The sequence below is a fragment of the Psammomys obesus genome, unplaced genomic scaffold (assembly GCF_907164565.1).
Source record: "Psammomys obesus unplaced genomic scaffold, mPsaObe1.curated_primary_1811, whole genome shotgun sequence".
Taxonomy (NCBI): Eukaryota; Metazoa; Chordata; class Mammalia; order Rodentia; family Muridae; genus Psammomys; species Psammomys obesus.
In genome coordinates, this window is record NW_026596117.1 from 12,210,091 (window position 1) to 12,232,687 (window position 22,597).

At 37.0% G+C, this 22,597-nt stretch overlaps 1 protein-coding gene across 11 annotated transcripts in view; it reads right to left on the reverse strand.

Moving 5' to 3' along the window:
* Fip1l1 (factor interacting with PAPOLA and CPSF1) overlaps positions 1 to 22,597 on the reverse strand; it is a 56,652-nt gene that overhangs the window by 26,110 nt on the left and 7,945 nt on the right. For 4 of the 11 annotated variants that reach the window (XM_055629433.1, XM_055629431.1, XM_055629434.1 and 1 more), the window contains exons 6-9: positions 20,086 to 20,150; positions 19,369 to 19,476; positions 18,723 to 18,853; positions 13,068 to 13,177 (exon numbers count right to left, since the gene is read on the reverse strand). In XM_055629433.1, the coding sequence (XP_055485408.1) occupies positions 13,068 to 13,177; positions 18,723 to 18,853; positions 19,369 to 19,476; positions 20,086 to 20,150 (414 nt within the window). Of the gene's footprint in view, positions 1 to 5,097; positions 5,206 to 13,067; positions 13,178 to 18,360; positions 18,430 to 18,722; positions 18,854 to 19,368; positions 19,477 to 20,085; positions 20,151 to 22,597 lie in introns of all 11 variants that reach the window. The other 7 variants (XM_055629425.1, XM_055629432.1, XM_055629424.1 and 4 more) reach the window with 3 other exon arrangements.

Consider the following 22,597-nt stretch of genomic DNA (forward strand, 5'->3'; position numbering starts at 1 on the left):
AACATCAGGACCTTTCTGAATAATGCATTAGCAAGTTTGTTTTCAGTAACTATTACTTGATTGTCACAAGAATGAAGAGAGCCTACCATTAAAAGTAGAAAGATATAAGAGATGTCATCGAAGTACGCTGACATCCAGCACTGTTTTCTATGGCCAGTAAAAGCTCAGATACAAACCAGTATCAACAATAACCATTTCTTGCATGTTCAAGCCTTTCTAATTTTATGCAGATCACTGACTTCCTAGCACTCCCAGGAAAGCAACAAGAGTAATGCATGTGACTTAGAGATGTTCTGTTTAAAGGTCTGTTTTCATTTTTATTAAGGAGTGTACAGGTGCCTCTGGAGGCTAGAATAGTGTTGGATCCCAGGAGCTGGAGTCCCAGACAGCTCACGGCCATAGGATGGTATGTGTTGGGAATCAAACAGTAGTCCTTTGTAAGAGCAGGGAGCGTAATCATTGGTCTCTCCTGATTCACAGAATATATTCTACTATAACTGGGAAAATACCCAAACTTTCACATATAGGAGAAAAATACAAATACGAGAGACACAGTCCTCAGACTTGCACCCTAAACTTAAAAACAAAACCAAAAAACACAAAACTATGCAGATCACTGACTGCTTCCTGTCAAAGGATATGACCTCTGCCCTTATTCTAACATAATCTATTGCTTCTATTCCTATGCTATTCTCCACTGCAGAACTGGTTCCCTTTCCCAGTTTGAAAACTCACTCCCATCAAAAACACTGCTACATTTGTTCGATGTTGCAGTTTCAACTGCAAATTCTGACTTGATAAAGGCGTTCATTGAAAAGTAAGCCTCAATACAAGACTAACTTTTTTGTGAGAAGAAAGATGTCTAACGAACTGTCTCACCACTGATCACAAGAACTATCTGTTTTTAAAACTTCTGGAACAGTAGGTATGCAGCCCTCTAACTTTACCTTAAATGAGGAGCACAAGTTTTCTCAGCTTTAAGTGGAGCAATCACAAAGATGCAAGAGGGCAAACACCATGATTGTAAAAACATGCTGAGAAATCAGTCATCACAAAACACCCTCAGAAGGAAGGCCAGAACACTGCAGTCACCTCTATCCATAAGACTTCCTGGCCCAGGTTTTTAAAAACCACACTGATTCACTTTTATCAGAATGAATTTGCCACTGTGTTCACAAGTGGATTATGACATATTTATAGATGTACCAAAATAAACAAAAGTACCTAAGATATAACACAATGAAATAATTTAAAACCCCATTAGTCCCGAGCCACCCACATTATGAGACCACACCGAAGTACATTAATTAGTCCCTAATTGTGTCCCCATCAACTTCACCACTCCACCATCCTGAGGATTAAACCAAGGGCCTCATGTACACTAGGCAGGTTCTCTACTTGCTCTCCCTGAAAAAAATCTCAGCGGACAGATTACTGCATGAAAATACTCAGCAGAGCTTCACTCTAAGAAGAGCTTTGGTAACGCAGATGTCAACAGTATACCTAGGATAATTCCGCCCCCAAACCTCCTCAGTAAGGCTGAGTCAACAACTGCTTTTATCACAACTCTTAATATTAGACTCCACTATATGGTAAAAAAACAGAAACTAAGCACTCTGGATAACTGAGTTTATCCATAGCTTAAACAGGTTCTTGTTCATAAATGTTTCTATCTATAAATTCCTGCAAATATAAAAACATCTCTGAAATAAAATTAAAATTTCTTGTTTTGATGATTCTGATGTCCCAGAAAGAACTGAAGAGCTGCTAATAAAGATACAACTGGAATTTCTCACTGGCAACTAGGGCAAATGTTATTTGCTAATCACTGTCTTAATTTTATGTCTAAGCTATCCACTTTTAGCAGGCGAGGCAAAGGCATCCCAAGTGCACAGCTGGTTAGTAGGTACAATAGCCACAAAGCATTAGGTTGCAGATTACTTGCTAACAATTCTAGAACTTGTATTAACTAAGCACGCTTATATTTCTAACTCCTCACTTATGACACAACTATTATTCACATTCTTACATACGAGAATAGGGAGCAAAACTGTACCCTGTGAATTCTTTATGGGAGAAAGTATGATAGACTGTAGTAATCCTTAAATTTCATTAGCAATAAAACACACAAGAATATGTTTTGCCTAAGCAACCCAGAAACACACAGTTAAGAAATGGAGTTTTTATGCTTACCATAAAGAAAAAGTACAGTATTAAAATCAGACATGATTTTATTATAAAAAGCATAATAAATGACACAAAAATCAACAAATACTACTTAGAAGCTGACTGTAACTCAGAAATGAATTACAACCATATGCTTTGAAAAGTGCCAAAACTAGACAAAATTTGCAGTTATCTGTACAACAAAAACAAAAGTGAATTTTACAGATCCATTCTCAATGTCCAACGCTGTGCAGCGTACAACAGTGTAAGGCTCAATAAAATCAGGGGAGTTCAACATTGTGAACTTTCATCTAAGGAAGAGCAAATGTTCATAACTAGCACACAGAGGTTACTAGGAAAGACAACAAGGTCCCAAACATAAGTAAATATATGTATATGTATGTACAATGAAGACAAGAGAACACTGTGTGAATTAGGCTTACAGATGAGTTACTGCTATGAAGAAAAACCAGAATATTTTCTAGCTTTGTATTTCTGAGGGTTTTTAAAAATAACAGTTTCTAATTAAAATTGGATAGCAGACATTTCAAAGATTTATTCTCTAAAAAAATAACATTTGAAATTTTCTTATATTAAAAAAATTAGGCTTATTTATTTTCTTTTATGCATGCTTGTATGTACACCATCTGCGTGTCTGATGCCTACAAAGGTCAGAAGAGGAGATCTGGTCCCCTGGAACTAGAGTTAAACAGTTGTGACCCTCCATGTGGGTGCTGGGAATTGAACCCAGGTCCTCTGCAATAGTAACAAGTGAGCTTAATCACTGAACCATCTCTCCAACCCCTAGCTTTTGAAATTTCCATATTCCCAAATTAAAGACAGATACAGCTGGTGAGGTCTCACGGGCATATGGCTGTAACCTCTCCTAAGCTACTGTAGGAAAGAATGAACTAATGCACAAGAACAACCTAAATGCACAGGTGAGAATGAGGGACATTCTAAATGGTGTGAAGAGCACAAAGCAAGTGAAAGAATGTAGAGAATGTACTGCGTAGGGTGTCTACTGCAAAAGTAGCTATCATTCAGTTTGCAAATGAGATGCATTAACACCCTTCTGAAAGTGGCTAGTAATCTAGTGGCAGAAAATATAAATTAAACAAACACTTTAAAGGACTCTTGAGAGGCTCTAAATGTTAACAAATGAGCTATAACTTTATACTGCAAAACTCCCATTAAGAGCTAGCATTTGATCTGCATCTTTCAGATAACCCAGAAGCAAGCCTCTAAGTCAATTTGAGCAGCAATGCTGCTGGTCAGGATAAACAGAAATGATGATACACTAAATCAAATTATTTATTACACAGAAGTACCATTAATACAAGTATTAAAATTCTGAACTGCATTTAATTGCTAATATGAAAAACATTCATTTTATTTGATTCTATAACAAATCTTTTTAAAAATAATTTCAAATTTCTCTTGGTTCTACACATAAGATTTTAGTGTCATTACATATAATTAAAATTTGCTAATGTAGACTTTTAAAATAAGATACCACTTTTACATTTTTAAAAAATGTTGCTGGGAATTTATTTCTTTCAAGTGTCTGAGTGTGTTATGTGCACGCATGCTCACCGTGTGCCTGGAACTGAAGTTCCCGGCTACTGTGCACGGCCACATGTGTGCTACAGCCTAACCCAGGCTCTGCAAGGTCTCCAAGTGCTCTTAGCCACCGCCATCTCTTCAGCTCCCTCCTTTTTATTCTTAACCCACAAACAAACCAACAAAAACCAACCACATAAAACTGTTCTGATATATATATATATTTTTTACCTTATCAGTTATTAGCCTGATAGGTTATTTTTTAAGAAGTCATAAAGACTTCATCTTTTAAAAAGTCAAAATACTTTGACATGAATGCCTACTTTTTTCCTTGACATGAACAACTTACTCTTTTCTAACAGTAAACCTGAAACCCACTTAGAAGTTTTACAATTCACCAAGAATGAATAGTTAAGCCTCCACGGGGAGAGCGAGGTGAGGAGAGAACTATAAAAATCAAATTTTCTTTTGCTTTTTATGAAATGCTACAATCGAAAGCATCTGCCATAATTTATGCATCTAATTTTTTTTAAATTAAATGATTAAAATCAAAACACAAGATCATTAGCATGTGATTTAGACTTAGGAAGAAAACATAAAATTCTTCAACAACATAAAACAAAGCTAAATAACAAAATCAGCCCTTGTTTGGTTCTAATTATTTAAAATCTCACAAGGGCATGTTAAAGTTGTCCAGTCTATACTACTGTTATGCGTCAGAATATCATCTCTCATACAAACTATTGTTGGCAATGCGTCCTATGTGGACAACACTACTCACTGTTTCCCCAGGAATAATATCATTACCATTTCAAAGGCTCAGAAAAATGACAGTATGTGTCTATGACTGTATGCATTGTTGAGTACAAAATTTAAAACACAAATCAAAATTCTATGGGTGGTGGGAACATGAGTCAACTCATTAATACGGAAAACAGTACAACCTAGGATAGCGGATAGACCCATTTAATAAAAGAGCAGGCTTAGCTGGACAGATTACAAAGATTCTATGGAGTCAAATTTTGCAAGTCCCCAAAACTAGTTCACAAAGTTACATTTCATGCATAAGAAGTGAAAAATAGCTGGGAATATCATAAAAGTATGAATAGAAACAAAGAATTAACATGCAACAAGGGGGAGAGAAAAACAGGTTTAGAGCACCCATCAGTGTGGTCTAGCATAACAATGACATACTATAAAAGGCCCAAAGGATGAGTAACAACACATGCTGGGTCTCAAGTGCACTCTGAAAAAGCATCATTGGGGGGAAATATGGTGTAGTCTCAAAACTTGTCATTATACACTAAGAGACAAAATAATACCAATGATCTAAACATGAGCAAGTAGCCAATGCTTAAATGGCCTTACCTTAGATCAGGTGACTCGGCCCTCCCATATCGATCCTGCCACTTCCCAGCGCTTGAACTGGCTTTCCTGGAGGCAGTACTTGGCTGAGACTGAGAAGAGGTGCTGTTTCTGGTGAGATAAATTTTCTGTGTTTTTTCTTACATACTGTTGTCTCTAACCACCCCCTGTCCTGTTTATTTGTTCTGTGGCATGCTTTCTCTCAAGGGCTCTGACATGTTCCTACAGTGCCATTCTTTTCAAGACATAAAGCCCTTGCTGTGAAACTGACTGCTAGAGGCACTTATATTTTGATGTGTTATCAATATCCTATTAACTACAGATCATTTTTAGAAATACTTTTCAACATAGTCTGGTGTTAAGATGCAGAAATGAAAAAAGAATCAAGGGTATGTCCAAATAATTATCAAAGAAACAAATTTTGTACCCTTACGAATTAATAACATTTTCTGCTGTTTCACAAAATCTCACTTAAAAAAAAACTAGTACTGTTTTTCTGTTTCTCAAAGACACATAAAAGTAGTCAGTACAACCAGTTAACAGTAGTACTCTGATGTCTCATAAAAACCTATGATAAATTAAATATTTGAAAGTAACAACTCTTTCCAAGTAACTTCCCAAAGCTATTTTATTTCCAGTGACATGTTTCAGAGGAAGTTCAGGGAGGCACATGGGACAATCCTGCAATTCCAGCACAAGCTATAAGAGAAGCCTGAGGCAGGGAGATCACAAGTTGGCTACACAGAAAGAACCTGTCACAAATAAGTTCAGCTATTTATATTCTTGCCACTCCTGTAAAAGATCAATGATCTTTCAAAGCTACTAAAAAAGTCTTTTAGTAACTTTAAAAAAAAGCTACTTAAAAAAAAAGTATTTGAAGTCTACTTCTGACAACAGATTAACAGGAAGGATGAACTACACAGGAACTGAAGTCAATCTGTCACTACCACTAAATTAGTAAGAGTCACAACTCCACTGGACAGCCCTACCTTTGGTCTGTGTTCAATATTTCACACATACAAAAAGAAAAGTTGTATCAGCAGTCACGGAGGAAAAGAAATGCTAAAAGTGAGCACACCAAAGGAACCGAGTAATGTGTTAAAGGACTAGAAAAATACCCTGTGCAGAAAGCACATGAGTATATGTTTGCCATTCAGCCTCAGTCTAAAACAGAACAGGAAGAACTGCTAACAATTCCTGAACTCAATTTTCATTGTGTTTTAATGGCTAAGCAAAAATTCCAAATCAATCAAGATTGCAATTAAGTATCAATCAAATGATTATTAGACCGATGCTGTTGGGAGCCAGATTCTCACTATGAGAAAAAAAAAAAAAAAAGACACAATATGGCATAGTCTGAGAAAGAAAGCACTCTGGTATCAAACTGGATATAAAAAAAACAAAACAAAACATGATTTTATGATTTAAACTTTATTGAAAAATATGCAATAGTAGTTTTATAGTGCCAAAGAGGCCCGAAAAATAAAAATTGCTCCTCAGTACAATGAGCACAGCTAGCAGCCTGATCTTGCTTTTGCATCAGCATTTCCTCCGAAGAGGAATGTAAATTTTTTGAAAAGAAACCTGGGAAGTACAAGATGAGCTTTTAACACCTGGCTAATGCATGCATGCACACGTGTGCACGTGTGTGGAGACACGTCAAAATCAACTTTGAAGATAGTTCCACTGCCCAAATTTGGAAAATTTGGCACATCAAAACAAACTGCAGTATATATAACATTTTACATGGGAGTCACACACCGTAAGTACAAAGACGTCATACTTAGCAGCAGCATATGTACATATTCTTTCAAATGTAAGACTCAATGCACTTAGTGAGGCATGTTTGCAATGACAGCACTAGAGAGGGTAGGGTAGAAGGATTGAGTTTAGAGCTAGCCTAAGCTACATAGTAAAATCTTTGTTGTGGATATAAACCTGTTGTTGCTTTAATCCCGGGTGTGGGATGTGGGACTGATTCAGATTGTCCACAGCAGCAGACTATTTGCCTTGTGTGGGCTCTGAGAGAAGCTCTTTGCCAGCTGCAGATAGTTTGTATCTGAGGACTCTAGAGAGAATAAATGCTAGAGCCCACTGAGTGTTTCCCTTTCTCAGAGGGGAGCTCCAAGAAAGAACAAGGCTGCTGCTGCTTTCCCCCACAACTCCTAAATGCTCTTGATGCAGTGAGTCAAGAAGTTGGAGATCTCCTGAAACAAGGACTGAAATGGCCCCAAGGAACCTGATGACCCTAACCAGTAGGAAGCACCTCAGAGAACTGTGGACCCCTCTCCCACTAACCCTTTCTCTCTCCTACCTCATGTTGGGGTGTTGGAAAGGATTGGGGTAGAGTAGGGAAAAAGAGAAATAAAAAAAATGTAAATAAAAGCGTTTTTTAAAAGTACACCAATAAGTCTTTTCACAAAAAAGAGCAAAAATGAAAAACAGGAGCTAGAAATGTCTAAGTGGTTAAGAGCATCTGTTGCTCTTTCAGATAATCCAAGTTTGGTTCCTAGCATCCATATTCGATGCCTGCTCACTACTGCCTATAACTCCATTCAAAGGGATCCAGGACCCTTTTGCCTCAAGAACCAGATACACATGTGGTACATGCAGGGAAAAGACTCACACATATAAAACAAGAGCAATTAAGACTGGGTAGATGGCTCAGTAGTTAAGAGAACTGACACTTCTTCTAGAGGACCTAGGTTTAAGTCTCAGCACCCAAATGGCAGCCCACAACCCTGTCCATTCCTGAAGACCCAATACTCTCTTATGGCCTCTGTGGACATCATGCATACATGTGGTGGACAGACTTACATACAGGCAACATACCCAACATATTACAGAGAAAATTTAACAAAATTTTTAAAAGTTAGTCACTGTTTTCAGACATTATAGTAGCAACCCGGTTATTAAAAAAAAAATTGTATTACATTTGTACTCAGTTTCTTTGTAAAATTATTATTATTTTTAATGGTGTTAGGGATGAGACTCAGGGCCTTGCACATGGCAGGGCAAGCAGTTTTTTTTTTTTTTTTTAAACCAAGCAACATTCCCAAAGCAAAAGTTGTTTATTAAATATAAAGGGGGAAATAGGAGCTTACTGCAGAACCAGAAAGGCATCAGCACAAGCACTGGACAGACTGGAATAATTATCTCGAGGCTGGTGCACCGAAGAGAAAGGCACAGCCCATCCAGTTATAAGGAGGGATTGGCACAGTCAAACTGAGGGACATCTATCAAACAATTACAGCACCCCTTCTAAAATTCAGTGTCTCAAAATACAACAGAAGCCAAGAAGCCACTCTAGATGACAAATACCTAAGGAGAGAGAGCTTGAATGACCCTGTTATGAGTTCAAGATCAAGAAGAAAAGAACTTCAGTAAAGGACAATATTGGGATAACCGGCAAAAATGATGACCTGAGTACTAGATAAAAGTATTGATCCAGTATTAGATTTTCCTGATTTTGATAACTGTGCCCTATTCAGTTATGTAATAAAATATCCATCTGTGTTACTAAGAAATCCGTATTCATAAGAAACTTAGAGGTTAAGAGAACAATGCATCCAATGGTTACTGTCCAAATTGGCATCCAAATGATTAAAGAGAACAGTATTTTAAAGAAGCAAACACGGTATGTTAGGACCTAGTGAACTGTGTAGACATAAGCTCTCCAGAGATTACTTGCATCTCTTAAGTTTGACTATTTCAAAACAAAACAGTAAAAAAATGTTTTTGTTTTCCAATCTATATTGTTTTACAACAACATATTATGTTTGCAAAACCTTATCAAAATGTAAATTTATATCACTTTTCTATAGATATGTCTTCAAAAGAAAATTTTAAATATGAAAACTTCTAAGGATTAAGCAAAGCATTTTGATATATTAAACGCAGAACTTTAATTAAGTATGCAAACTTGCTGGGCAGAACAGAAGTTACAAACACACCATTTATACTAATCCCATATTTAAGAAGTTCTCTGCAAACATCTACCTATATCCGTAAGGCAAGCTAAAATCTTAGCAATGGAAATCTAGTGCTTAGGACAATATCACCGATCACTTCTTATTCATCTGTTTTATGTCTCAATACTGACAATATTATCTCCCCCACAAACTCAATACAAATTATTTCCAAAGATTTTAACCAATATCCATATGTAGAAAACTCCCAGACACATTTTAGAAAAAATATTTTACAATGATTATAAAAGCCTACTTTTGATTAACTGAAAATGAATCCAGAAAACAAATTTCTCTAACAAGTAATGAGTGCATTGCCCTTTATATTCAAAAGTAGTTAGTAATAACAGCATGCTCAGTGTGCTTCTCTCAGCTACGGGGCAATGACTCACATATTCTGAAATAGTGATGGCCTGCTTGTTTTCCCATCCTTCTTTGAGGTGTGATTTTTTTTTTCTGTCCCTTACCATCTTTTTCATCCCTTCTCTCTTTATGCGTACCTTCCAATGTCTCCATCTCTACTTCAATCCAGTCATTACTATTGTCACCCCTTGAGTACACGTTCCTTTTGGGGCACTCTATCCCATAGTTACCCATAATTACCTGACGTAATTCCCACCGTTGTGAAATACAACTACAGCTAGGCTTGATGAACACATCTAAAGCATACTTGACCTTGCTTGTCTAAAACCATGGTATCAATGTATTAAACAAACTGGAAGCCCAGAGCTTCTCTCTTTATGCCATTAACTCTTCATTTTACTAACTCATTTCTGTTAACTCCCATTCTGAAGAAGCCCTTGTACTCTGTGCTTTCCTCCAGCTATGCCAAGTGATCCTATTCTTTTCCCCCACTAGTTTATTTACCTACTCCAAAAAGCCTATTTTGGGCTTCTCTTCTCCAACATTAACACCCCATTCTACCATCTTTAATTTCTCCTAGTAAGTCTGTATCTTATTTTGCTAGGAAAAAAAAAAAAGTTAGCAATCTGAAGAGAATGTCTCTTTGTCCTCATAATCTGCCTACGTTTACTTTTTGCATAGGTACTTGTAATCTCCTACAAGGGTCCGTGTTTCTACCTTTACTCAGCAAAGGAACTAAATTAAGACTTGAAAACCCATCTATCCCACATTATCTCCAGTTACCGAGTTGTTTGCTGCCTATGTATGTCATATCCTATTCCCTTTGGCCTCACTAAGAACACTGAGCTACAACTGTCTCCTTCCTCACTTCTTTCATCATTAATATTTTTAGTTAATTCACTCCCTCTCTCCTTTTTGGCGTTCTGAGACAGGGTTTCTCTTTGTAGTTCTGGCTGTCTTAGAACTCACTCTGTAGACCAGGCTGGCCTCAAACTCAGAGATCTGCCTGCCTCTGCCTCCCAAGAGCTGGGATTAAAGATGTGCGCCACCACTGCTTGGCTGTTAACTCACTCTCAAATACACAAAATGCTTCAACTTCTTTTACCTTGAAAATCTGACCTTATACTGCCACATTTCCCTGGTTCTGGCCCCACAGACAAAAAGAAAATAATTTTATTTTTAAAATTGTTCATATTTTTATTTTTTAATTCTTCCCATTTCTCTGTTTTGTTTTTGAGACAGTCTCTCTCTATGTAGCCCTGGCTGTCCTGGACCTCATCTTGTAGATCAGACTAGCCTCAAAAGTCATAGAAATCCACTTGCCTCTGCCTCTAAGCCTCCAGAGTGTTGGGATTAAAGGCAGATCTCATTTCTATTGAAGCCATTCAAGTCTTTTCAATTTACCTGTATGTTTTCAATGTACATGATTTTGGTCAGGATCACCAATGACCTTCACAACTGAAGCGCTAATAGACATTTAGCTTCATCTTCTTGACCAATTTATCATTAATGTTTGAGTTATCACTCCACACACTAGCCTCCTTATTGGTACCTTTTAGTGATTTCCATTCATTTCTTTTAGTATCTCAAGGCTCTGTCCTTACTGATTCTTGATTACTACTTTTTGATGGTCTAACTAAATTCCACAGCCTCACTTTTCAACAGTGTTCACTGTCTCAAGTTTCTGTCTCTAACCAATATGCTCGTCCTTATTCCACAACCACATATCCAACTTTCCAAGTTCCATTTTCATACCAAACAGGCACCTCAACCCAATCATTACATTTGTGTTGAGCAAGAAAAATCCTGAAGTCGCCGAGGATAACTTTACAATCTACAATTAATCAACTCAGGCATGCCATTGCAAGCCCTTGTTATACACCCAGTTGCTAACTGTTCTGAGCATTCTACCATTACCTAGGTCTGGGACACCATTATGCCTTCCTGGTATCTGCTACAATGTGTTACACCTTTTCCCCGTTCCTATCACTAGTCACGCTGTAAACTGTTTGTTCTTAGTAAAGCAGCTATGCTGAGAATTGAGAACCTCTGTCTGATGAGCATGTTGCCCCATTGTGGCTTACCATTCATTTCAAATAGAGGAAAATACAAAGCATTTATATCATCACAAGATCTAACACAATTCAGCATGACTGCAGCCCAAAGAAAACAAAGACTCCAGCAACTTTTAAGGAGTTTCTCTATCAGCAAATACCCAGAGAGCCTTTTCATGTGACAAACACTGTTGTACAACACTTTACAGAATTTAATTCGTAGGACGCATGTAACTAGACTATAAACTGAATTATTATTATTACATTTCACCAATCAGGATATCCAAATCTAACACAATTAGACAATCTGCCCAAGTACATTCAACTAGTAAATTGTTGAGGTAGAATTTAAGTTCCAGAAATCTGAGTCCAGATTCCAAACTCTTAGCAAAACTCTAAAGCAGAACACACAGAAACTCAATGAATCAAATTACCTTTTATAAAATCCCAAATCCAAAAGAATACTATTTATTAAGGAATCAATACCCCTTAGTGGTTATAAACTGTTTAACCAAATGCTTTATGAAATTTCATATTGTTTAAATAACATTTAAGATATTTCTATAGCAATCCATAAAAATCTTGGCTTAGTTTAATGTTTCATTTGGATTATAGCCTCAAGAATCTTTATTTTAGCTGGTCACGGGAAGACATGCCATTAATCTGAGCATCCGGGAGGCAGAGACAGGTAGATCTCTGTGTTTCTGAGGACAGCCTGGTTTATACGGCCAGCTCCAGACCCCAGGGTCACAAAAATGGGACTCCGTCTCAAACCAACCAACTAACCAACCAACCCACCCCCCAAAAATAAAAGACCGTGTTAGTTAAAGATGAGCCTTATGCTTGTCTAAGGTCTCTTCTTCCATTACTGCACTATGAAGTATAATTTGTCATAATAGTAAGAAACTGTAAAACAAATGAAAAGAGATAACTAGAGTATACATTTAAGCAAGTAACAAAAGATAAACAGTCTGGTGGGGAATCTTTAACGGCTGAGTTGACTTAGTTCAGGCCTAGACTTCTTACCTTGACCTAATCCAAGACTAAATTGCTGGCAATCTCAACCTTCTCTGGTCTTCACTTATTTTTTTATTTTCATTGTCATGAAGCAACAATTTCACATGAGTAAAAAGGACATTTTTTTTCCTCCATAATTACTACTCCTATCTAGTACTTTATAAACTCAAATGGGGTGTTATGTGAAAGCAAAGAAATTCAATGAGACTTTTATGGATGAAATTTTTATCACTTGTTTACAGAAATACCTTCAAGTCCATAGATCTTGACCTAGGAAGTTCACAAATCAAATGTAAGACTCTACACAATGAGCAGCATGATCAGTCACCACATCTGCATGGAAGATTATTAACTATACCATGGTTCATTTCTTGCATACTTATGTGTTTTGTTTTTAAGGTAGAATAAGCACCCCGAAGAGCTTTTTTACACTGAATTCAAACTAAAAGTGGAGTGAGTAGGGTGTTTCAATTTGTACTGGTAGAACACTAGAAGCCTTCATATTTAAATAGCATTACTTTACAGACACAGCATCACGATCTCAATGCTGGAACATAACTGTTTAACTAACCTGCTTGGTGGCAGACCAGTCTTGAACAATGATGGAGGAGAAGTAAACTCAGCTTTTGTAGATGGAAGTGCTGCTTCTTTCTCTGAATTTCCAGTTCTCCCTTGCTGTACCTTCAAAAAGAAAAATGGGGTTACTACTTTGCTTAATTTAGCAGAACACTCAAATATGAGGGACTTTTAACATCTGCTCTGAAGTTAAATATGAAGAATGCACCATGCCTGGTTATTAATAGGGACCCATCTGAGATTAGCATTAGGTAAAAGGCATCAAAGATGAATTTAAGGATAATGTTCTATTTACTAAAATGTTCAGTTTGTCACTTAGAAGCCCCAATCAACTGTAACTCTTGGAGATTCATAAATTACTCATGAACAAAGTAAATTAGTCTAGGATGTAATTGGTTATGACTCTATGTTTCTGATTTCAAAGAAAGCCTTAAAGAATCTTCCCCTTCTTTACTCACAAGCTTTACTAGCCATTCTGAGCATTTTCGATTTTAGAATGTGATCTGCTGTAACACTAATGTGAAGAATCTGCTCCTGGGAATCAAACTAGTGCCCAACTAAATACTTCACACCTACTGACTAACATTTATGGTCCTGAAAGGTACTTTGCATACTACCAGATGAGAAAAATAGCCATCAATATTACCCAGCCATACTGCATCCAACAGCCATCTGCCTGCAAAATATATTGGGGCAACAGTGGCACAAATATTATGGGAGTAATCAACTCTTTTTTATTAGCGTTAAGGCCTATTCCACAAGATGGAACCTCTATCTGACATCATTAAAGGGATCAAGCACCTGGGACTAGCTGGATCATGATCTTTGGAGGAAACCCACTTTCATGCTGCTAAAAAAACAAAACAAAACAAAATACAGCAATAAAATTACTCCTAATGACAAACTGCTACTACACTCATAGTTGAGGGTATCACTCAACATTCATCAGAGACACTTACTGCAGTAGATGGTAATTAGCACAAACCCCTCCCCTCAAGACTCAGCAACCTATGCAGAAGTGGAAAGACTGTGTGAGAGCCAGAGGTCATGAATGAGTGTAAGGAATGAACTTCATTCACAATACACATAGGAACTCATGGAGACTGAGAGCATAAATAAGACTGGCAAAAATTCAAACTAGATAAATACCAACATGGAGAAGGGAAAGTAGACATAAAGTTACACCCCTAACCAAGAAGCTATTTGCAGTTGATATCTGCTGAGAAAAGGAAAATCAGTTTTCTCCAGTGGAGTCCACTGGGTCTATCAACTACACTACAGGTTAGGCCTCATGCCCAGAAGTTAACCAATACAAAAAGGACTACATGGTTTTGTTGTGTTTTTGTGGTACACTTTTTGTTTTGTCTTGGCATTTTTGTCTTATAGGTTTCTGTTTTGATTTCTTTTTTTTTTTTTTTTTTTTTTTTGATAAGATAGAGGAAGAAACAAATCAGAACAAAATTGGGTGGGTAGAAGCTCTGGGAGTTAGAGGAAAAAGAATATGCTTCAAAGTATATTGCATGAAAAAAAATTTAACTGAAAGAAAAAAGGGACATAACGCGACTAAGTGGATTATATTTAGGAACATATATATATGTGTAAAAACACTTTTTAAAAAAGAGGCCATGTATTTGAAAGCAAGGAGGACACATGGGAGAGGTTGGATGAAAGAACGGAAAGGGGGAACTAATGTAATTATGTCATTAAACAAAAAATATTATTTAATAAATTTTAATAAAATAAAACTAGGTATTCACCTAAAGAGTCAGTCTCTATTAACTAGTGACTGGTTTTACCCGTGACTGGCACCTACCTATAATCAAGCCTTAACACTGGGTGTATGTGAAACTGAATTCTACTGCTTAGTAAAAGCAAGTTCATTTAAAATGTATGGATCCTGTTGGGATATGATGATCATCACTAAGAAAGATTGAAATTGATTTCATATACATCTGTCAGATGAAATGCCAGGATGTGGTGACAGGGGAAATAAACAGTTCATTTACCAAACATCTATTAACTATCTACTGTGTTCCAAAAGCTGAGACTACCAAAAGAAAAACAAAACCCCAAGTCTCCGAGAAAATAATAAAAAGAGTGAGCACAATATAATAAAATGCTATGAAAAAATATGAGATAAGAACCAGTGAGGTGGTTCAGAGTATACGGGTGCTTATTTCCAAGTTTTAATTCCTGATATCCACATAAAAAGAAAGATCCAATTCCTGAAAGCTGTCCTCTGTCCCTCTCAAATGCACCACAGCATGTATGTGCTGACACACAGCCAAACACACACACACACACACACACACACACACACACACACACACACACACGGGGTGGGGTGGGGAACTGATTTTTTAAAAAAAGGATGTGTGTGTATGTAAAAGGTGAAACAAAAAAGAAACACATTACCCTGCCTAAAGGATCAGGACTATAGATAACCTTCTAAGTCCCAACTGTCCCTGTGAATGGCAGCAATTTATATTTTATTTCTTAGTATATCAAACTGACACTTCAAAATTATGGTGTAAACTAAACTACCCCTTTCCCGTATCCCGATCCTCTCCATATTATCCTCATACTAACAGAGTGGCACCATCACCTACTAAACTTCTTTAAGAAAACAAAACACTACAGGTATTATCTAACGCCTGCTAATATACAGGATGTCAACCAAACCCATCGGTGTACAGCAGCTGCCATGACAGGTACTCTCCACCCTTGCTCCTAATGCTCTGGACTATACCCTCTGTATGGAGCCGCAGAAGTCTTCCCCAAAAGCAAGCCAACTCCTGTCTCCACTCTGCTCAAGATGCTCTAACTGCCAACTCAATCAGATCAGAGCAGCTTCTTGTATGTGGCTGTGTACTGTACACCCTACACTTGCTTCTTCCTGCTCTTCCTCCACTCATCTTTACCGAAGCAAGTTATGATCGACTTCTTCTTCTTGTCTTTTTTGTTTTTGGACACTTATGCTCCTCTCTTGTCAGGGTTTTCTGTATTAACTATTTTGGGAGGGGGTTCAGAATATATCCTTTCTGCAGATCTTCTCACAAATTCTAATTCAAGTAAAAGAGCTTTCTTGACCTCAATCTATGCTATTGCTTTCTTGTAGTTAAAACATACTAAAATAACGTAAGTAGGAAATTCCAAAAAACTGACAGTTCATACGTTAAGCCATGCAAACTATGAGTAATATGATAATTCTGCACCTTTCCAACTCCATCTCACCTGGAACATGAGCCATCCCTCTGTCTATGCAACCATATGCGTATGAGCATCCTGCTAATTATTCAGCTGAGATACTAAAATGACTTGAGGGTAGCAAAGTGTTAATGTCTGACTAACCCCTACTTTACTTAAAAATGTTTCTAAAGCACAAAGGTAGTGAGGCCGGCAATTCAGAAATGGCAAAGAGAAGTTGTCAAGTACTTCCTCTCAGTACAGTTATCGACTTAGCATCAAAAGAAAAGTCATCTTATGCCAAGGTTGCTACGATCTAGAGTATTATTTGGGGCATAGTCACATAACTTTTATGGCTCTGCATTGTCATTAATCACTACCTGTGACTAATTTGTAAATTAAACTTTACTGTGCATATGCACATGGGGAAGAAAACAGAGTACATAGCGTTTAGAACTACCCACAGTTTCACACATGCACAAGAAATCTCAGCATGTATTTCAACAGCCTTAAGGGGACTACTGTGTCATTCAAATTATCCCTTGGAGTAGTACAGACTTCCTTTACCATTCCCAGTCTCACTCTTGTCACTTTCTATTTTCTTCTTAAAATTTCGTATTAGCATCACTATCCGAGTATATTGTTGTATGATACTATCTGCCTACTGTCACTATAACAAGACCTTTGAAGACACTGACTACATATGAAAATCTGTATCCTACCTGTCTAGAAAACAGAATGTGGACTAACCAATAAATATTTCTTAAAAAATTTAACTGACTGAGATACTGCTTTAATGTCACTTCTTCAGTCTTTCAAACAGCATGGAGTACATAAATAAGTAATTGTTGGCATACTATTTACTGAATACCTAGCTTTCCCATTCCAGCAGCTAAGAGGCCATGTCTAACACATTGTTTGGTGTAGTCAACCAAAAGGTGGAAAGAAAAATGAACGGGAGAAGGCTGAAGAAGACAGCGGGAGAGAAAAGATTTTAAAAATGGAAGGGAGTATTTACACTGTATGGATATATCTATGTGCATCTCTACAACAGGGAGGAGGTGAAAAGACACAAGATTGGACAGGTATTAAACTGTTAGTTTTCTAAGTTCAATACTTCATTTCTTTAAAGCATACTTATTTAAGCACTCCTGAACACCTTCACTGCCTGGTCACTTTGAATTGTAACTACCCACATGTGTCCTCAGATGCTACCCTCAGGATTACATTCAAAATCTGAGTAGCTAAAGCATGAGACTGTCATTACCTAACACTTGAGGACACAGTTGTATACGTGCTTGATTTACTAAAACCACGTTAAACATCAGAGCTTATAGCCAAACAAAATTTAACTCCAGTTCATAAAACTTGAGAAGCTAAGGGCTGGCAAGACAGCTCAGAGGGTAAAATAAAAGCCCTTGCCTTTTAACCTTATAACCTGAGTATACTTCTCTGGTATCCCATGATGGAAAGAGAAAACCAACTCATGCACATTGTCCTCTGATTTCCCTGATATTACATACACACAAAATGCAAATTTTTTAAAAGAAGGTAAATAGTCATCCATATTATTGTACTAACATCTATACCAAAAGTTCTGAAGTTTAACATTATAAGCAATACTTAATAACACAAATTAGCAAATGTTTAAAATTATGATTAACAAAAAATATAAATTACCAATCTCCAGAAAGTACCCAGGTGAAAAAAGGAAAAATTGAAAGCCACAAATGACTAATCACATGTCTTAACCCACAAAAACTAAAAATTGGAAATGTCACAAAACCCGATATTCTGAAAGCAGATTAAGGAAAATTAACTGAACCTGTGACCATGACCTTCATATCCAAGCGTGTGCCATCCTTATCTCACAGAATACAGCAGACAACAGTTTTATTTGGCATTTGTTAGTGTGACAGGCTATAAAGTCACATGCTTGCAAAAGTAAACAACAATCAGCAAATGAGTAAGTCACCAGGAAGCTGAAGGTTTGGAAGAAAGGTAGCTATCTCCACTTTAATTTTCTCCCCTGACCAATGGGATGGGAGCAGACTCAAGAACAAAAAAATGAGAGCAACCAAGGATAATTCACTAAAATTCACCTTAAAAAGATTGAATCTGCCATCTTGGGTCTCTGCACCTGGTGTAACTTCCATAGTACAGTCTTCGGCCTAAGTTAAATAACATATTCCCCATTAAGATACCACACAACTTTTAATTGACAGGCCACGTAAAGACAAACTAGCTGTGGCTAGTCTGATTTCAACTAAAAACATACGGTAACCATTAACATGGAAGTGAAGGGGAAGGAGGGGGAAATAAACAAACACGGTCATGAGAACAAAACAAAACTAAACTGTCACAGAGCATTTAATCACCTCTTTGGGGGGAAAAGTGGCTTACTTGGGGAATCAAAGTGGAACAGTGGAAAAGGCAGGGTCACTCTGGAAAGGTTCCTAATTACCGTAATTTTATTTGTTGCTGAAGTAACTGGTATAACTTCGAGCCCCATCCGTATCCTCTTTTGTTTTTCACAGTAAGCTTTCCAAGTGTCTTCATTAAAGCCATAGTTAAAATAATCAGAAAGATCAGCACCTAAAGATGAGATACACTTTTAGGATGCACATATTTTAACTCTATGGCAGCATCACACTACCATACAGTGTGGTACAAAAATGTCAACTTCGGGAAGACTTGAAAGTAGAAGGGGCAAGCTTTGAAGAGAATAATATTAGTGGGATTGGATGGTGTTGAAAAGGACAAAGGGGTGGATATGACTGAAGGACACTATACACATGTATGAAAACACCCCTTAAATTTTCACTAGTTCTCAAAATTACCAAAATGAAGCAAACACTAGAAAACATTTTGATCAGAATGATGTCCATTAGAAATGGCATTATTATAAATAATGTGAGCCTGCATTTATGTTAATTCCAGGGACTAATGAGATTTAGTACTCATTCAAGTCCTCAATACTCATTATTTGCTTAGGACAATAAAAAGATACTGTAAAAGAGAGTATTTCATGTTGCTCCTCAAAAATACTTTTCTGATCATTCTACACTAAAAATCTGTTTTGAGAATAACGTTATCCAAAATAATCCTACCAGGTTTCCGCCATGGTTTATCTTCAAAAGAGTCCAAATCTACTTCCAGGAGTGGGACTCCGTTAATGCTGCCAGGTGCATCGAGGTCTACCCCTTTGACTTTGGTTCCTATTTTACAGAAATGCAAAATGGAAAGAAGCTACATTAGCAAGAAGCTAGAAGACAAAAAGAGAGAACATAAGAGACCCTTTACCATCCGTCCTGACCATTCATAAAACTAAACAAAGTCAAACTTTGTGATGAAATTCTTAAGATGAACAGGATGGAAAGGTCAGAGCTTTAGACATTACAGTCTAGCATGGCAGCACATGCCTATCATCTACACACCTGGGAAAGGAAGGCAAACAGGAATTTAAGGAGAGCTCAGGGTGTACAGCTAGGTAAAGGACAACCTAGGCTACATGAGGTACTATCTCAAAGACAAAAGCAACGACCACTACATCAACATAGTTGCTAATACTAATGTCCACGTGTTAACTTTCTGTTTTATATGCTTTGTGAGTAAAGAAAAGTTTCTCTTAAAAGGTTTTAAAACAAGCAAAGCAGCACGATCAGAAGAGGCCACATGTTTGCTGTCTGAGCTGAGATGTCCTTCATAGTCCACTTATGTGTATCACAGGTAGTCAAGCATTACTCATGAAAAGAGCTAATACAATCTACTCAGGGCCTATCTGAGCTAACACCCTATTCTCATAGTGATGAAGCTGTGAATTTTACCTGTATTTCCATAAACTCTTCCCCCTGCTTTGATATTAAGATTTACTGGTGCTGTTCCATAACTCCTAAAAACAGAATAAAAATTAACCTCAAAAACATATAGCAACAAAATAGGAAGATAGTCAACATGTTATAAACCCAGAGTAAGTGAATGAATCGGTATTCACAAATTTTACACTAATTTTTCAAGTTTCTTATTTAGTTATTACAGAATAAAAACGAATTCTTAAATTTTTTAGATTATTTTATGTGCACAACTATTTGCTTACATGTATGTAGACCACGATTTTTTAAGATTATTTTATGTGTATGACTGTTTTGCCTACATGTACATCACAAGTGTGCCTGGTGTCCAAAGATGTCAGAAGAGGGCATGGGATCCCTTGGAACTGGAGTTACAGATTGTTGTGAGGCACATGTGGGTGCAGGGAACTGAACCCACATCCCCTGCAAGAACCAGTGTAAAGCCATCTCTCCAGCCCCCAAACTAATTTTCTTTTAAAGGCCTGACATTTTCCCATCTAAAATAATTTTTTTTAAATATAATTTTTCCCATCTCAAAAGTCTCCCAGCTACTCCCTCACTACGCCATTACAGTAAATATCCTGAGAAAAACCTTTGCTGTCACCTCCCAGTTCCTGAACATCTAGGAATACCGCAGTGAGGAAAGCAGCCTGCACGCTGCCAAATCCCATCACCCACTTTAGTCTTTCTCACATGGAGTATTGCATTCATAAAAATGAATTCCCTTAGAAGAAATGTGAAACAACGAATCTGGAGAATAAGAAAAACAGTGTTAACAAGAAGTTACTAACTAAAGGGCAAAGGGAAATAAATCTTCCAGGACACCTGCAATATCCTCCATCTATATCTGGGTTGTGACTACACAAACACATATATATGTATGTGTGCATATACACATATATATAAGTATACACATATATACACACACATACATAAATGAGAACACCAAGTCACATTTTAAATGTAGTAATATCCATATGGCAAAGAGTTGAAGTTAAACCAACCCATGTTCAAACACAACTAGTGTGCAACTCTGACCAAGTCACTTAGACCGCTGAGGTCTTACTCTAATTTTCTTTAAACGCGTTTGTTGCTGGACACATGGCACACCCCTTTAATTCCAGTGCTCATGAGGCAAAGGTGGGCAATATCTGAGTTAGAGGTCTGCCTGGTCTCCATAGTAAGTTCAGGACCATGTAACAAAATCCAAACCAAACCAAAAAACCCACCACCACCAACAACAAAAAAAAGCCAAAAGAAAAAAAAGCCAAAACAAACAAATAAAAATCACCAACAAAAAAGTACCATATTTTTAATGAGTAGAAAAAAATAAAATTAAGTATCAGTGTTAACTGAAATAGCTTTCGACACTGTTTGGGGGGAGAGAAGGAGACACAGGGGACCAGGTAAGAATGATTTGTAGTGAACAGCAAGATTAGTAAGCTTTCAGATTATACTCAAGCCTATGAAGGAGTTATGTTTCACATTATACTCATGTTATTTCATTTCACTCTTTTCCCTTAAAATTTCAACTAGCTGGACCTTTGATGATTTCTGCTTTTGTTCTGCTCAGTAGTGTTTTTTTGTGGGCTGTGGTGAAGGAGCACTTGTCTAGCATGCGCTGGGAAGGTTCTGAGTCCAATAGCCACCATTACCAAAATAATGTTATTATTTCTAATTTTTACCTTTGATACAGTCTGACCTCCCTTCAATAAAAATCCTCAAGAAATTAGAAATGGACGGAAAGTATCTTTACATGGCAAAGTGGCATGACATTCAGATGCATCGCCAGCATGTGTGGGATGATTCCACTAAAGTCAGTAATGAAACAAGCATGTGCACTTTCCACAATATAGAACTTAAAGCTTTCACTTTAGAAATGGGAAATAAAAGGGAAGGAGAAAGCCAAAAATTTCTTTTAGCAAGTAACAACTCTACTGGTAGACCCTATAGACTCCACAGAAAATCGAGTAGCCAGACTTCACTATATTTAAACATGTAAAATTGTCAAAGAGCAAAATATATTAATATTATTTTTTAAAATCAGTATCACACCTATATACTAAAAAAGAACATAGTGAGAAAGAAATCAGGAAATCAATCTCATTCAAACAAAAAAGGAAAACCTAAGAAGCCTAAGACCTCTCCAATAAAAACAATACTGTGAAAATGGCAATATCAGCAGAAAACAATCTAGATTTGATTGGATACAACAGTGACATTCTTTACCAAAAAAATCCTAAAATCCACATGGAAGCATATAGCCAAAGCAATCTGAAAGAACATTGCCAGAAATATCACCACACCTGACTGTAATAGACCACAGAGCCAGTAACAAAAACACAGTTCTGGCACAAACACAGACAACAGATCAATGGAGCAAAGGATTTAGGAGTAATCTCACACAACTACTGAGCGTCAACAAAACATCAACACTCCAACAAATGTCCACCTACAGAAGAATGAAACCACATCCTTGTATCTCACC